This window comes from Aethina tumida, chromosome 3, assembly GCF_024364675.1.
Source record: "Aethina tumida isolate Nest 87 chromosome 3, icAetTumi1.1, whole genome shotgun sequence".
Lineage (NCBI taxonomy): Eukaryota > Metazoa > Arthropoda > Insecta > Coleoptera > Nitidulidae > Aethina > Aethina tumida.
Window position 1 is genome coordinate 29,580,269 of NC_065437.1, and position 17,248 is coordinate 29,597,516.

At 29.5% G+C, this 17,248-nt stretch overlaps 2 protein-coding genes across 3 annotated transcripts in view; both read left to right on the forward strand.

Moving 5' to 3' along the window:
• Window positions 1–5,313, forward strand: part of LOC109605762 (lachesin-like) — a 166,748-nt gene extending 161,435 nt beyond the window's left edge. The window contains exons 7-9 of the mRNA XM_049964656.1: window positions 789–937; window positions 3,871–3,924; window positions 4,603–5,313. Coding sequence (XP_049820613.1) covers window positions 789–937; window positions 3,871–3,924; window positions 4,603–4,730 — 331 coding nt within the window. The 3' untranslated portion in view covers window positions 4,731–5,313. The remainder of the gene's footprint in view (window positions 1–788; window positions 938–3,870; window positions 3,925–4,602) is intronic.
• LOC109605622 (protein YIPF5) overlaps window positions 1–17,248 on the forward strand; it is a 459,086-nt gene that overhangs the window by 439,331 nt on the left and 2,507 nt on the right. The gene's annotated exons all lie outside the window — the stretch shown is intronic.

The window sequence follows — 17,248 nt, forward strand, 5'->3', positions numbered from 1 at the left end:
TCTAATGGATTAATGTCTGGTGACCTTGAATACCAATTTATAGGATCATCATTCCCACGGCCAAATCATTGATTTGACGAACAACTTTGCGGACTAAAATGGGTAACTCCGTGGTGCATATCCTTAAGACCACGTCTGTTTTTAGTTTTCCTCTATCTGTAATTTTAATTCTTAAAGTGTCTGGTTTATATAAACGTCATCCAATGGACGGAAAGTTTCTAAAATTAAGTAAATATCTTTTTTTCTGCAAAAAACATATAAACAAATTTGTGTATATTAATTTAGTAGTATTTACTTATTACAGACAGAATTGCACACAAATACAATCTGAAATTATTTCATTATATCATACCTATTTGATTTTGTATTTTATAGAAATCTCTAACTTTCATCAAGCATTAAAATCAAAATTGAAAATCAAGTGTAGTTTTAAAGAATATTCAGTCGTATAGAAAATAGATCAAGAGAAAGAAGGGAACCTCTCAGAATTATAGAAATAGTTTATTACATTGAATTGTTTCTTAGTTTATTACTATACTACGGGAGATTCTTTAATAACTTATTATATAATAATTTATTAGAGAACATTAATTAACATATCCAAGAAAATAATAATAAACAACAAGTCGTTAAAAACATGATAATAAGCGACTCCACTAATTGAAAATTAAAGTTTTCCTATATTAAAAATAAATTTTAATAGGAGATTTTACTTGTTTATGTCGCAATTAAAAATGCAAACTACATCATGAATCGTTAATTACTGTCTCATTTCCTTTTTGTTCCAGGACCAAATACACCATCAGAGAAGACCGTAGTGGATATAAAGTATTCATGTGGTTGATTATAAGAGGTTTCTCAGCTTCGGACATAGGGACCTACAACTGTGTTTCGACAAATTCGTTGGGAAGGGCGGAAGGCACCTTGCGTCTTTATGGTAACAATATTTAATAATTTAAATAATTTATTCATTCTTCCGATTAGTAAATAAATGTTCGATTTTGTAAACGAGTCGTGCAATAAATTCGAAAATACTCACTTAAATCTCCGGTGCGGGCGGCAATTTACATAAAATTCATTCGAATTTTAAAGACCAGAAGTAGGAAAGTCGACGTTTTAATACACTTCAAGTCCGTCGATGAAAAGACAATATCCCCTGCCGGATATAATTCTGATCCCTAATGTCGTTTTCTGTGATGTCATTAATTCTTACACTGGAAAATCATTGATTCGTGTTGTTTGAATTGGAGCTTCGACTGACTAGTGTTTGTATAGCGTGATAGAAAGTCTAAACGGGAAATTCACTGTTCCACTCCATTGTTTCAATACATTACTCTTTGCAAGTCCTAATCGCGTTTCCAATGAAATTAAGTATTTTCTTCAAATTGTTGCATTCTAGATTTCCAATCAATTTGACATATCCGTTTATTGTACGGTTGTATTTTCGTTCATTAGCTAAAGAATTGGATAGTTGAAAACAAATTTCTGATCGTCGGTCACGATTTCTTTTTTACAAAACAAAATAAATAAATTTGGTCATATAGTTTAATAGCTGCAGATGCAGACACACAGATCATTGATACATGATTAATCAGGAGCTCACTTAGTGTGGTTTGAGTAAATAACCACTTCCAATGGTCAAACATTAATTAATTAAATTGGTCATCATGAATTAATAATGCCAAACTGGTGGTTCCTAACCAACATTACATATTCCCACAGATACAAGTTTCATTGATTTCACAATTGTCACAAACAAGTTGGAGGAAGTTCATATGCGACCTCAACTAACGTTGCATTAATTGGCTGGGTATATTTTCTGTAAATATTATACAAATTGGATAAATTCAAACCTTTAGATATTGTTACACAGTTATTCCATGTTTAAAATTCAATTAAAAATTGGCTTCACTTTTATTATTTTTATCTCCAAATATCTAATTACATAATTTTAAAACCAACATAACTAGCAAATAAAACAATTATACGAGATTGAAGATATTTAATATTCTGTAAAATAGTACTCGCTACATATAAATAATTCACATGGAAAACCTCTTCATTAATTCGGGATAGCTGTTAGCTAGATTGACATCTTTAAATAGCTCTGTGTTTGGTGCGTCATTTTTGGGAGTAACATTGAATTCTTTGGCCAAAAAAGCGGATTTCGTAATGTAATCGTCAAATGTCTCGCAAGAATCCACTTTGGTGGAAGTTTCTTCCATCCATTTCGTATACATTTGAGAAGATGATTGTATGTCGTCAATGTCGCGACAAAGTTTATCGACGTCATACATACTTTTCGTAATCTCATCGATTTTCTTTATGGTTTCTTCTGAGGGTGTTACTTTGCCTTTTTTACCACCAAAGAACTTACCGGTATCAGTGAACTTAGTAAACTTTACATCGGTTTCTTTTGAAGATAGTTCGGGCGGCTGGGCAATACTTTCAAGGTCTTGTTTAATGGAATGTAAAGTGCTCATTAGTTTATCTGATTTTGTTTCCAAAGTGTTAAAGTCATCCTCAGCATATTCAGGTTCTAGAGATCGAATTTCATTTTTGTATCTTTTTTCAAAATTATTCTGCTTTGCTCGCCTTTCAAATTTCTGTATTATGTTGTGGTAACTATCGAAGTCATCGGTTGGTTTATAACAGTCACCCATGTCTTTAGCTTTGAACTTTGTTTGCTTTTGTTCTTTCTTCTCTGTTTCTGAGTGTTCCTCTATACTACGAGAAAGTTCTTCGTATATCTTTAACAATGTTTTACTGTCTTGGTTAATTTTTCTCACATTTTCTTTGGAGTTATTAAACGAAGGTGATTCGTTCCAAAATTTTGTTTTCATTAAAATATCTATTCCTGGAGGTGTACTATCCTTGGTAGATATATCAGTGGTTTGGGACGTCCTGCAGTCGATAGAACTTCTGGAATTAAACTGGTCAAAATAATCATCTATTGACCTATACTTCATTTTAATATTGGTGAGACTCTCTAATTTGCTATGTGATGCGACACTTTTAGATATTCTCCTTCCCCTTTCTGATAATGATTTTCTACTTCTCTGCCAAATGGGCGTTCTGGGAGTTGTTGGTCTACGTTGTTGCTTCCCTCGTTGTTTATTTGTACCTCTGTTGTCAATGTTTACCTCCTTAAAAAGATCTATTTGCTCTCCTACAGATTTCGTGGAAAATTTCGCTTGTATTTCCTTCTTCGAATAAGCAGGTACGACTCTAGAAAATGCATTCTTCTGGAAATGCGCCCTCTGTTTGAAAATTAAAGGATCTGATGATTTCCGAGGTACGGCCATTTTAGCCTTGTTATCTAGTACGGCCTTTTCCAATCCAAATGTAGGAACATCAATTCTCACCATTTTTACTTCTTCTTTGTTCGATTTTAGGTTAAGTTTCATCAAGTCTTTTTTCGGTGTTGAATTAAATGTGGTCGGGTTGAGGTTGTAACATTTCTCTTTCTGTGGATATGCTTCTTTGACCAGCACATCTCTGTAAACGCTTTGGAATTCTCGGAAATGCTCTCCCCGTTTGATGCTGTCGTAAATGTGACATGTGGGAACTCTAGGAGAAAACTGATCCACACGTAGGATCTCACTCGGTCTGGTTTTTGATGTTTTCTGAATATACGAAAGCATTTTCACATGTTAATTCATAGGTGTCAATAAATAAAATTTTGAGGTTTATTAATAATGTTTATAGACGATATCTGTGAATTATAATTGACGTATTTGTCATAAAAGGTATTGACAATTGTATGAAATATTACAGACTATTTATCTACATGTGAAAGCCATTTAGGTTTTGGTTATTTTTATGCAAGCTCAATAAAGTGTTAAACGACACGACATTTTTTTGTTTCAGAAATAAAAGTAGGACCAGGTGGTCCGCATGATAACCATGTCACAATAGTAGGAGGTAAGTAAAAATACCATAATTAATTGTACATGTTAAACGAGTAAACAATTAATGTGTTCAAAATTGGGGAGACAGTTTCCATGTAAATTTGTCTGCCTAAAAGACCCAAATAGAACAGATTTTATTTTAACATAAACGTAACAGGAGCAATTCGTTTCACCATTTTATTATATTGTATTGTTAGAGCTCACATATGCTGGAATGGCATTTTATTTTATTATGTTTTGTTCCCTTTTAATTTATGAAATAAAGGCACAAAAAGAACCGCAAAATGTTCTTTATTGTCGCAGTTTTAAAAGGATCATTATAAACGGGAAGATTGATTCGTGTTTGAAAATATTTTATAATAAATAGTGTGATGAAATGTTGGCCTAATTATCCCAAATTGGTGTTAACGAGTTTCACTAAACTTCAGTAACTTATTTCATTCACTATGTGTTCAATCATTATAAAATTTAATATGTCTAGTATAATTTTTTTCATTATATGGAAGCTGTAACAAACCAGAACAAAAAGTTCAGTTTTTAAATTGAAACTCCGTCTGAGCTTCGAACAATTAGAGGTGCTTTTTCATTCTCGCTGGCTGAAGAAACCAATTTAGTCCAACCCGTCCGTAAGACCGAAACAACCACCGGAATTTTAAATCGAACAGTCAAATTAAAGACCGTTTTTTCACAGGATTGGCCGAGCCAGCCCGAGGTCACCGGTCAAGAGGAAACGACGCGTTTTCATCGGCGGTACTGGCTCGTCCCCTGCTCCTCGCCCTGATATCGGGCTCGCTCTTGTGCTCAGTGGCAATCCGGTGACGCCATTAGTGTAACCGCAAGATTGATGAAGAATTTACCTGTTCGACAGCCAAATGAACTGAGCGCCGAGACGCGTACCAACTACCAAATCAGCCCAGTGTTTTGGTGCATTACCAGAAACTCAATAACATCACATCCATCCATCATTCGAAAGAAAAACTGGCTTTCAGCCACGTGAAAGAACCGCCGCGAAGTCGCTAATAAGACGTGACAGTGCAACGTTCGATTTGCACCCGGCCCATTTTTCAAATTCGTATCCATCAACGTGATTTCAATGAGGATATTTCTAGTGAAGATTGATTCACGTCTATACATGTGCTATCAGTTTGGCATGTTATGTACAATTCTTAATGAAAATGGTGGAAAATTTTTCTTACATTGTACTTCACCATCAATTCTTGAGTGGAATTACTAATACTACAATTAACGTATTCGCGTATAATAAACAAAATGATAATTTAAACATTATCCAAGCTCTTGCCACATGTATATTCACGTCGTGTATAAACTTAAAAATTTGTAAAAAGCCTTTTTATAAAACGATATTTTTAATAAGTCGAAGTAAAATTGATTTAAATATCAACACGGTCTTTTTAATAACTAAGACTTAATTAAGAAGTGATACCATAAAACAATGTGAACAAAATTAGTAGCTAGAAATCTTGGTAGGACAAAACTGTTTTCCATTATTAGCTTTATTAAAAAGATTTATTTCAAAAACGTTTGACACAACATATTTTGCTGCAGTTCACTGCGACTCAAATCCATCAAAGGCTGAAAAATAAACTTTTGCACATGAAAGGAATATTTTTCTGTGTATTACTTTCTTGAAATATGCAGCAGTTTACGTTTGTCTATAATTTTTTTTTTTTTTTTGAGTGGGGTTTCATTGCATTTGTAGTGTAAATAATAAACTGATTTGACAATGAAAAATGTGGTTTTATAAAATTAATTTGAAAATGTGACGTGTGGGTAAATGCAAATTTTAATAACATTTTCAATGCGCTTGCTGATATTTCCGTCCAGTTTAATTACCTTAAATCAAATATCCTGATTATGTTCAACTCCATTACATAATGGATACGAAACCGCAGCTGAAAACTGCAAAGCCAATTTTTGTTCATTAAATAATGCAATTTAAATTTTAAATATCGATTTTTAAGGAGTGTAATTACATACTTCAATTCACATTTTTATAGTCCACGTAGGAAATAAACACTTTTATTGTTCCGCAAACCATTCCGCTTTCAGGATCGTATCGATAAAATGTACTGGAAACATTTTCAGTTTATACATTAACCACAATAAGCGACATTAAAATTAAAGTTTTATACGTTACATATTTCTATTAATGGTTGCAACTGAAAATGATTACAAAGAAGCGAAAAAAAATATAAAGTTACACCAAAAACGTTACTTTCGATTGGTTGAATTTGATTGCACTAAATTTCAGTTCGATTCGCACTTCATATATTGTAGGACGCGTTTATTTATTTAAATTTAGTCAAATTTCAATTAAAAACTCGTTTTCCAAATAATAGTCCGAAATGCAAATCCCATTTATTCTTTCGGTTTATTGATTTAACTTATGCCGAAATAAGGGCATGTTTAAGCTATTAAATTAGTTCTCGCAGTGCGGTCGACCAACGTGTTTACATGATACGCCTTTTATTTATCGTAGTGCCGTTGTATGCTAATACCGGGTCCTGTTCAAAAAATTTACAATGTTACATGCCGTTTTATATACTCGGATTTAACTGCACTTCTCCATGCAATTTTTCAATTTGGGTTAGTTACGTACATCGATTTTCAACTACTATGTATTTTGTGTGCGTATTTTTAATTACAAATTGTAAAATAATGAATTGTAGCAAAATATATTGTTTATAAATGTTTTTTTAAAACTCTGTATTTGTGATATTATTGTGTTGTGACATAATATAATACACAATTTTTCAATTTTCTGTACGATTTTTATCATTTTTTGTATTATATGTATAAGAATCGTGTAAAAATACTTTACTAGATGTTTAGACAAGAAGAAAATGTACATATTTGTAAATATAGTTAAGGTTTTAGTTAAGGCTGTAAGTGTAATTTTCTTTTTTTTTATGAAATTCTCAGTCAATTTATGAATCGATGTAAATCACTACGATGTAAATATGTAGGATCAATTTAAGGGCTATTATTACTCAATAATATGTATTGATCATGGTGCCAAATTATGAATAATTTTTAGGTTATATATGCAAATATATGTAAAAATTTTCTTGTCTTTTAATATTTTCAATTCTCATCAAATATTATTATTTTAATTCATCCTTCTGTACATAGAAATAAACTTCCATGCAGATTAAATTTTGTAAATAATATTATAACTTTAACATCACTTCGTTCAGTACTATACTGTGAGGTCGTAAAAATTTCCCTCCTCTGATTACTTTTGAACGGAACAAGATATCGACCTCGAATAAAAACCACATACAATTTTGACATAAAGTTGATATGTGCCAAATTACCTAGTAACATATGGGCGCTATCAATTATATTTTTTTAATGGAAAGGGTGGTCTTGTGATAATTAGAAAGGTATTTTTATTCATTATTGATTACTATTTTACTGGCTAAAATCGAGTTAGTACTACTTGTTATTAAAAAATTCGATATTATTCGATATTCGATTATAACGTAAATACAATCGGGGCTTATTTCATCACATCATACCTACTTTATTTTGTAATATATAAAAAATCACTTTAATTTTGTTCAAACATTAAAACTGAAATATCTCAAAGAATATGGAAAGCTTAATAATCTTAAAATACATTAGATTGATAGAAAAAAATTATTAAATTGAATTATAGGTAGGTATTTTAGGATAATATTCTGCGAGCAAAAAGACGCAACATCTAGATATAATTAATTTATTCCAATTTTTTTTTTAATATTAACTTAGAGAAAAAGCATCATAATATGCCAAACATGTTCGATTGGTGTCTGAAGATCTGGGTAGCCTAAGTAATAAATTCACATGGGAGACTTCTAGGAAGTTTAATGTATTCCTGGCAATATGTGAACGGGCATTATCTTGCTAAAAAATTAGTGCGAGATCTATTCTTATGTAGGGAAGAAAATTCATACTTCGTATGAAAAAAAAAGAATTTTTTTTTTAAATTTTCTTCATTATTGAAACTCCCAAATTTTAACCACCTATTTTAGAGACATCTTGTTTAATAAATAAACCTGTTATATTTAAAAAAATCTGCTAATAAAACTTATCACCGTTTCCACTTTAGGTAAGTAATCTTTTATCATTTACATAAACCAACATAAGTAAAATTATCATAATAAATCGTAGAATCGTGTTTCCGTTTCAAATGACCGATCATCGTCGATTCAACTCACACAAAATCAATCAATCTCACTTTACAAGTGAACGTATTTATTCAACGGCGAAAAAATATCGTATGCGGTCCTTCGGACCGTTCACTGAAACATTAACGTCGCACTGAATACTTAATGTCGGTTACCTTCATCTTGACATGCTGCGGTATATCGTCAAAAGCTAACTGAGTATCGAAAAGGTGTCTTAAAACACATGGCACGTTTGATGTGCTTAGCGATTCACCTCTACGCACGGGGGTCCACGCCGCCGGTGACCCACTGAATAAGTAATGGCGTCGCTTCTGCAAACGTCCCCATCAAAACGGGGTTGTGCCGTAAAGCAATGAACAAACTGGCCCAATAGGGGCACACTGTTTATTCAAATGTGTTTCAGATTGTACTCCAGTTTAAATCCCGGTGCTAACAAATTGTGAGCTACGCAAAATCTTTGCAATTAGATATCTTGGAGTTTGCTGTTAGTTTCACGTTTTGATAAAATTAGGAAAGTTATTGTTGTTGTTGTATAATAAATTAGCAAATAAAGAAAATATTTAGCCAACATCTACTTATTTGTTTTCCTTCGCATATGTATTTAATATTCAACAAACTTTACGTTAATTATCCTATTTCCAATAATCATCACTCTGCAACAAATTTCACCGTGTAAGGTGTATTTTCCTACTACACATAAATCGATACATTTATTAAAATAAATAGTGTAGTTATCCAAACACTAAACTACCGTTATAATAATTGATATGGTGCAATATTATTGACACGTAAAAGGTTAAAATGTCCAACAAAATTACTATTTTTTTATACATAATTGTTATATTTATTTTGCTACTTCAATTGTTTCATATTATTTATACATTATTTTACATTACTTTATTATTATTTACAATAATAATAAAAGGAAAATAGTTTAATCTTTAATTATATTTTTAATCTAATCGAATGAACATGAAAATCGACCATTTTTCTTACATTTAAAACTAAGAAAAGGATTTTGATGAATTTAATAACTTGTACAAGTTATTAAGTGAAAGTAACACATACATTGTACATTGCCTTAAGTAAAAAATAAACAAACTCACGGAAATAATGATTAATAATTACTCTTAATTAGGATATACATATCTCTAATTAAATACAATCAGAATAGTTTATATTTTATTTTAAATAATTACACGATATTTCATTTATTTTGTAAATAAATCAAAATAATTTATGATTAAATTAAATCTTAAACAAAACAAATTAGCAATGTGGCTAACCGAAGAAATAACACATATTTAAAAAATATAACATAAGTTATGTACAAATTATTATACACATATTTAAAAGTATTTAAAAATAATTCGCATCATTAATTTTTGACAAATTAAGATTATTGCTGTGTTCACGATATGTATTTTGAATATAATATTAGTGTATACAACTTTTTTATAGTTATTGTTTAATTCGTATAACAGCATCTAATTGTTATCCTAGTTCTAATATATTTATTCTAAAAGATATTTTACTCAATTATCATATGTTGGTAATTAAGAATTATATTCATATCGTACGTTTTTACCATATCGTATTCGTTAAAAAAATTAATGTAAAACAAATGAATTAAAAAATAAGAATATATTTAACAAAACAAAACATTCTCAGTATTAAATGTCTATTTTAACAAACTATTGTATCTATAAATAACAATAAAAATGGAACAGTTTACCGAGTTTATAGACTTTTTTTCTCCATTATCTATTTTTTTATCAAATCTTGTCCTTTGCTGCTTAAATTATTTATAACTAAATCATTTAAAAATTTAAAATGATATTTGGAATATTACTTATTTAAAAAAATCCAAATTGTCAAAAACTGAAAGAAATTTGATAAGTCATAATATATTTATGAATATTAGTTTTCTTTCCACCAAAACAGTGTCATTCAATGATGCAAAATGCACACACAAATGCACATTATATGGATGAAACAATCGAAACGAAATGTAAGTATTGTTGATTTTTCATTATTTGTTTAGTTCTATTGTCTTATATTTTTATTTTATATCGTTTATTCTTTTTGATTAACATACATAAAATATATTATAAATAAATTAACATATACATAATTTAAATCTACTATTATTTAAAAGTTTAAATACCGCCCAAAAATTCATGTTATAAATATTATGCATATTAAAATTATAACTGAAATTAAATTTAATAATAATTATGAGCAGTTTTTCATATAAAAGATTCTCAAAAAATGAGAAAACAAAATAGTAGTTGTTACTGATAATTAGAATTTTAAATTTAATTACAAGGTTTTAAATTTAGTTTTCCGAACAGGATACATTAATCTTTCACGAATTTTATAAAGATATTAATAAAAATTTCATGATAATAAATCATAATTGTATTTCAAAATGTGTCACACTGCATTTTCATACATATAGAAACACAATATATAAAAAATATTTATAATTTTGGGAGTATTGATGTCAATTTAAGTTTAGCTGTTAGACAATTACACAAAATAAACACATTTATAATGGATTTTAAAACTAAAGATAAATTATAATATTGGAAGTAAAAAAGTATCGAATAAATAAGTAGTATGACCCTGAACTATATGTGGTGACACACTTCTTCGCTACATAAAAAGTTCACTAAAAATAAAATAAAATTAATAATTCATGCTTTTGCTTATTGAAAACTTTTGAATATTGTTCTGCAAATTTGGACTAAATTAATTAAAACTATATTTTAGATTATGATATTACATTTAAGTAAATTAATTAATTATATTTTAAAATGTAAATTAAAATTTTTAATTTATATTCATTAATCCAAAATAATTTTAAATTATTATAAAAATATAATTTTTAACTTTCTCAGTTGTCAGCAAAGCAAATTTATGGCTACATTTTAAAATAAGTTTATAAAAGTAAATTTAAATTTTATTTGATACATTCAGATAATATGTTTAAAGGATAATAAAATGTTTTGTACTACAATATTATATTAATATTGATGAGTCTCAAACTAAAATTAATTTCTAAACAAATATAATATTCCGATGTTAAAATCACACAATTTGGACAAAAGAATCCTACAACAATGCAAATCAAATTCAAACAATATTATTAAAAACTATATTTTATATTTTAATTAATTTTTGTTTAAATTTATTATTTATGTGAATGACACATGGACGGACCTTGAATATATTAATTAATAACCACAATTTATATAAATTTTATATTTAATTGTGTTTTAATCGCGGCTTTATGTTATTCCACCAGTTTTCAACTGGATTTAGATCCGAACTTTATGATGGTCTAGTACTCTTCACTAAAAATTTGGAGGTTATTTAATAAATTTTTGAGCAAACTTGTCTTGTTAGAATAACTAACTAAACACACTGTAATTATATGAGTCAATTAATTCATTTTTATTTGCTTAGTATACAAGAAAATATTTCGTTTACTGATTTCTTCAAATATCTGTATATCTATGAAAGGTATTCAGGTAGGTACTTTATTCATATTATTATGTTCCAAGACACATTTCAATTTGCAGTATGTTATTATTTTTCTAATTTAACTCGTCATTTCATTGAAAACAGAATTAAAAATAAAATATTTATGTACTGGATTATTCTAAATAAAAACATAAAAGGAACAGTATGCGCCACTATGCAAGTGCTAATACCGTGCCGAATTCGATAAAATATTATTTATTCAAACCCGGCTTTTGTGCAACGTCCCCGCCATTCATCCAACCAAATAGCTCAAATAAAAACTAGGAACGTCAATTAAATAATTGAGTCGGTCTGGTCAACAGTGGCCGTAATTAATGGCATAAACGTGAAACACACTGTTATTCGACTTTATTGTGTAGTTATCATATTGTGCAAAATTTGAAATCGGTGGCAATAAATAACCGTGGCATGGCGGCCATACAATTGAACTTGGACTGAATGGCAACCAGTATAGAACATCGGATCTAGTTTCTATTGAGGAGGAGATTATGCCATTTCTGGTTCGGAAATTAAGGTTTTCACCGAAAAAAATATATATAATATTTGTGAAATGTGAATGGATACGAAAAAACTTTAGAACCATTTAAAAGAAGGTAGATCTATAGGAACACGGTTTTGATACATTATGACGCTGGTTTAAAAATATACTATATTTTGAAATATAAAAATTTTGTCTTTCTTTTTTAAAGTAATTCGTGTATCAATTTTTGGGACGTTCACTTAAATCTGCGTCGAGAATTAACCTCAATTAAACTATTTAGTGGAATCATGTATCTTTCCATGACCTAAAAAACCAGAATGTTGTGATATAAAGAAGAAGAAAACACTGTATCTGTTTCGTGAAAAATAGATTTCAGATATTATCAAAAAGTTCATTAATTTAAGTAGGTAATTCAGAAAGACCTTCATTAAATCATTACGTTGTATAATGAGAAGAGGTGAATTTCCTAGACCAAATAGATTTAAAAAATATGTTCAACATCTTTTATTTTAATCAGTAATATATTTGAATATTCACAGGTCCACAAGTCTTTTGCTTATTATAATTATATGAGTGGTACTGTATCATGCACTGTACCAAGGCCAAGAAAAACAAGTAGAGCCTGCTGAGAGTTTAGAGTAAAATAAGTCAGTCGTTTCCTGTATTAATAAAAATTTAGAGAAATAAGCAAGTGGTAGCTTCGAAAAACTTGAAATTTCCAGGTTCTAATAAGTTAAGTATTATTTTATTTTTGTCATTTGGTTTCCCTTTCAAAAAATCTCAAAATGTTGAATAATATGAAAGGTTTCACTTAATATAGTCTGATAGAAAACGTAAAAGTTTCAATCGAAATTTAGTAGTAAATTAAAAATATTTGTTTATTTTTCTTTCAATCATAACATTTCCATTATGTATCCTATTTTGGTTTATCATAGCTTGAAATGTTTATAATTCATTCGATTAAAAGTGTTGAACATACAAAAATATTTCACTAGTACTTGTTTTAATTAAATTAATTAATTAATTTTGTAAATGTTGTTACTTTGCTAATAACACAATAACATATATTATTGTCGTTATTGGACAAAATTTGCTTTAACTAAAATAATACGAAACATTATTACTTTTATAAAAAATGAACATTTTCCTTGAGAAAAATAATTTAGTACACTGAAAGTTCCTGTAATTTCCAAGCAAAAACACTCCCGCAGTCTTTTTGTCATAAATTTGAAACAATTTGCTGAATTTTACTAAAAAGTTTCATGACTTAGAGAATAATGTTCATGAAATTATCTAAAATTAGATTTTATGAATGTTTTTAAAAACAAACAAATTGTCAGTTTCCTCTATAGCTCCTCTTAATCCTCGCCTAGTCTACTTCAATAGTGCTTCCGCTATGGAAGCTTCTCATACATACACACGTATATCGGTACGTACAATTATGCACATTATTCAGACAGCCAGCACAGGACCATAAATTAACATTCCGACCCATTTAACAAAAGGACCCACAGCATAAAATGGTCGCGGACGATCTGCGGTCCATCCCACGGTGACATCGCATTTGTATCACGTGTGAAATTGATTAAGGACGCCAATAAATAAAGAAGCAAACAACGATCGAAACGGTTTCCGACCGTTGCCAGAGCTTGTTTCTACTGAATTTTTACATGGAAAATTCAGGCGTTGTAAATGCTGTTTAATTTTGATGTGTAATCTAGAATTTCATTAGATATCCAGATCATTCAATACCACCAATAAGCTGAATCTGATTGTTTACTTATGATACAATTACTAGATTTATAGAGAATTCGGGATAGCTAACAGAAATGTAATAAGTAAATTGATCCCGTATTAACTACAATTTAGGTCATGCTCTTTGTCAACGATTCAGTGAATGCCGGTATTAGTTGAGTTCGTATTTGAATTGACTAAATTATAGAGGCGAGAGACTAAAATGTTATGCATTTCGGTAGCAGTATAAGGCAGCTTGGCGTCAAATTTATTATTCCAATGAGTACATTCACCGCACTCTTCGACAGCAAATATATCAAGTATAAAGTAACGATATTACATTATTTGGATAATGCATAGGAGAGGCTTAAACTGGCTGTTCTATTTATGTTACTTATTTAGTATGTTGGCACCATGCACTAATTTCGCTGTCAACGTAAAGATATTATCTCCACATTCTGCAAGTTTGCATTCACATTTGTGGTCTGTCTTTATTTCCATTCTATATACGCGCAACGTTTACTTATCGCACTATTCAGATGTGCCGTGTCAACAGAATAATTTACTGCCTAATACATTGCAGACGTTTAATTTTCTGCGGCTCATAAACAAGTATTTCTTCAGACGGGATCTTCTAAATAAATTGGCGCGTTTAAAATTTAACTTTACGGTGTCTATGCGGGCTCCAAACTTACATTTAGTTTGAGATTTATTTAGCTCTCGTTTAGATCACTGACACCATAATATCATCGATTACAAATAAATCTACATTAATATGTATTTAAACTGCCCTGAGCATCGTTTGGAGGGAATAATATGAATTATTTAAAAAATCAGAAAATCAGTGCTGTTGTAATGCAGATTTAGAGTGTTTATGCAATTTTGTTTAATTTATGTAGAATATTACATTGTTTATTAAATCTTATTTTTTTAATATATTTGCTGATTCCATATAAATTAAACACATTTGCATATAAACAAGCATACTTTTATCCCAGCAATAAAACTGATATCACCAAATTCCTTGGGAAATTAATAAATGAAAATTAATTAAAAACAATATATCCGCTACATTTTTCCAATCAGTCTTTGTTCGGTTCCCTCCTGCTTTACAAATAGTTTTTACTCTCCTTGGCGTACTCAAGGTTACTAAACGAATAAATTTCTTGATCAATAGCTACTATACATACTTCTCCAGAAGCAAGCTCCTCCAAATTTTGAGGCTGGTGGTTTCGTATGCATATGTGTTTTTAAAGTTAGTCCCAGTTTCTCGGTTTAATATGAGCAATTCCGTATATCTCTAAAAATATTCAACTACCCTGTTACAGAACCACCTCCAAAAGCAACAGTTGGAGTAATATAATGTGTACTTAAACTTATCTGTAAACAAACAATTACGCCATTCAGCTATAGGCCATAGGCTATCGATCGATGGCCCATGCTCTGCGGCAAACCAATAGTTCCTCTTCATCGGAGAATGTCGAAAACGTCTTCTGGCTCTAAGACCAGATTCATGCAAGTTTCTTCTGATGGTAGAGAAACTTACATTGATTCCAATGACTGCATGAAGCCTGGGTATATACAATGAACGTCTAGCAGGAAACGAAACTGTCTTCTGATCGTAGCTTCTTGTCGATCAACGCCACGTCATGTGATAAATAACATATAAAATAAGACTGAACCGAATAAGGGTGTTCAAATCCACAATATACGTCTTTGGAAATATGTTATTAATAATCATGTTATTTGTTTTTATGTTTATTAAATATATAAGGAGTAATGTCAAAAATGCTTAGATTAAAATACATATAAACTCTATAAAATCATAATTATAATTGAACTTTAACCTTTAAGCCAAAATAAAGTTTAGTGAAATATAATAAATTTGTAATATGTACAAAATAAATAAGTAATTTTTATTAATTATACCTCATTTTATTACTAACAAATCAAATCCAATCATAACTTTCAATAAATCGAAAACCAATATCGAAAAAATGCAGTATTTGAGGTAAATATTCACTATTAAAAATATATGAATATTCAATTAACTAACATAACGCAGCAAAATTCGACCATTTACAAGGAAATTAAAAATTCCTATATATACATCAAATAGAATATTCATTTTTACACAGAATATTTTGTACACGTATGATAGATTGATGATTACGTTACAAATTCAGTTTCACAATTTCAAAAAAAAGGATTAAATAGAAAAAAAATGGATATGTGTGGATAAATATATTGATAGTTTAGAACAATGTAGATAACCTTGTTTTAAATACAATGCAGTTTAATTTAAAAAAATAATTGTTTTGATATTTTATAGTATATGGATAAATTATATTTGTGACGAGTTTCAAAAAACAAATTTCTTAATCAAATCCTTTTAGTACCAAAGCTAATACGAATATTATCAGTAGATCTCATATAAGTATAATTTTCAATTGTGGCAAATATCTCAGCAAAGCTTTGAAACGAAATAGCTTCAATTATTAACTACAGGCGTTTCTTTCACTCGGTTTAAAGGTCTAATGTTCTTAGAAAACAAAAATCCCAACAATCCAGGAAATGAGCTGAAAAGGGAAAATTGCCAATAAAAATACAATAAAGTTTAGTCGAGAGTGAGTCAACACACATTCGCCCAGAAAAGTCCCCGCGTTTAGTATGTGTAAATCAGTCGTCCTCACCCAGTACAAAGCTTTAAATCACTCACGACTACCATTTAAAGCCCATTTCCTGGAACGTCATGTACCTGTTTACATACCAAATTGTCATGTATAGGATCACGGGACACAGTCAGCCTCAAACACTGCCATGACGTCGTTTATTTAAGTACTTTGGCCGTACAGACAAAGCTGTTTGTGACAATTTAGTTATGTTTTTGTAAAATTATGGTTGTGGCTTTGAATGAGTGCCAACTCCAAAAATTATGTTTGTATTGTTATTGAAGAGGTTGTGTATATTAAATTATATAGAGAATATTCAAATATATTAATTTATGAAATCATACAATATAATATATAAACAATAATAGTAAAAGCTATTTTAAAATATTTTTAATTTTAGAAACACAACTAAACTCAAGTTCAAAAAATATGAAGATTAAACTTTTTTTGAATTAAAATAGGTACACATTGATTATACTAGATGGTATATATGGCATGATTATTTTATTAATTTTTATGTAATTTAAAGCAAAAAGAAAACTTTGTACGTTTTTAAAGAAGTCAATACAATATGTATTTAGTATATAATTTCAGTAGTATATGTTGGGTATTTGTCGAAATTTGTTCAGATAACATGCTTAAAGGTAAATTAACTCAGGATGAGAGGATTAGAACCATTGGAAAGTTTGAATTTGGATTCAATTAGAT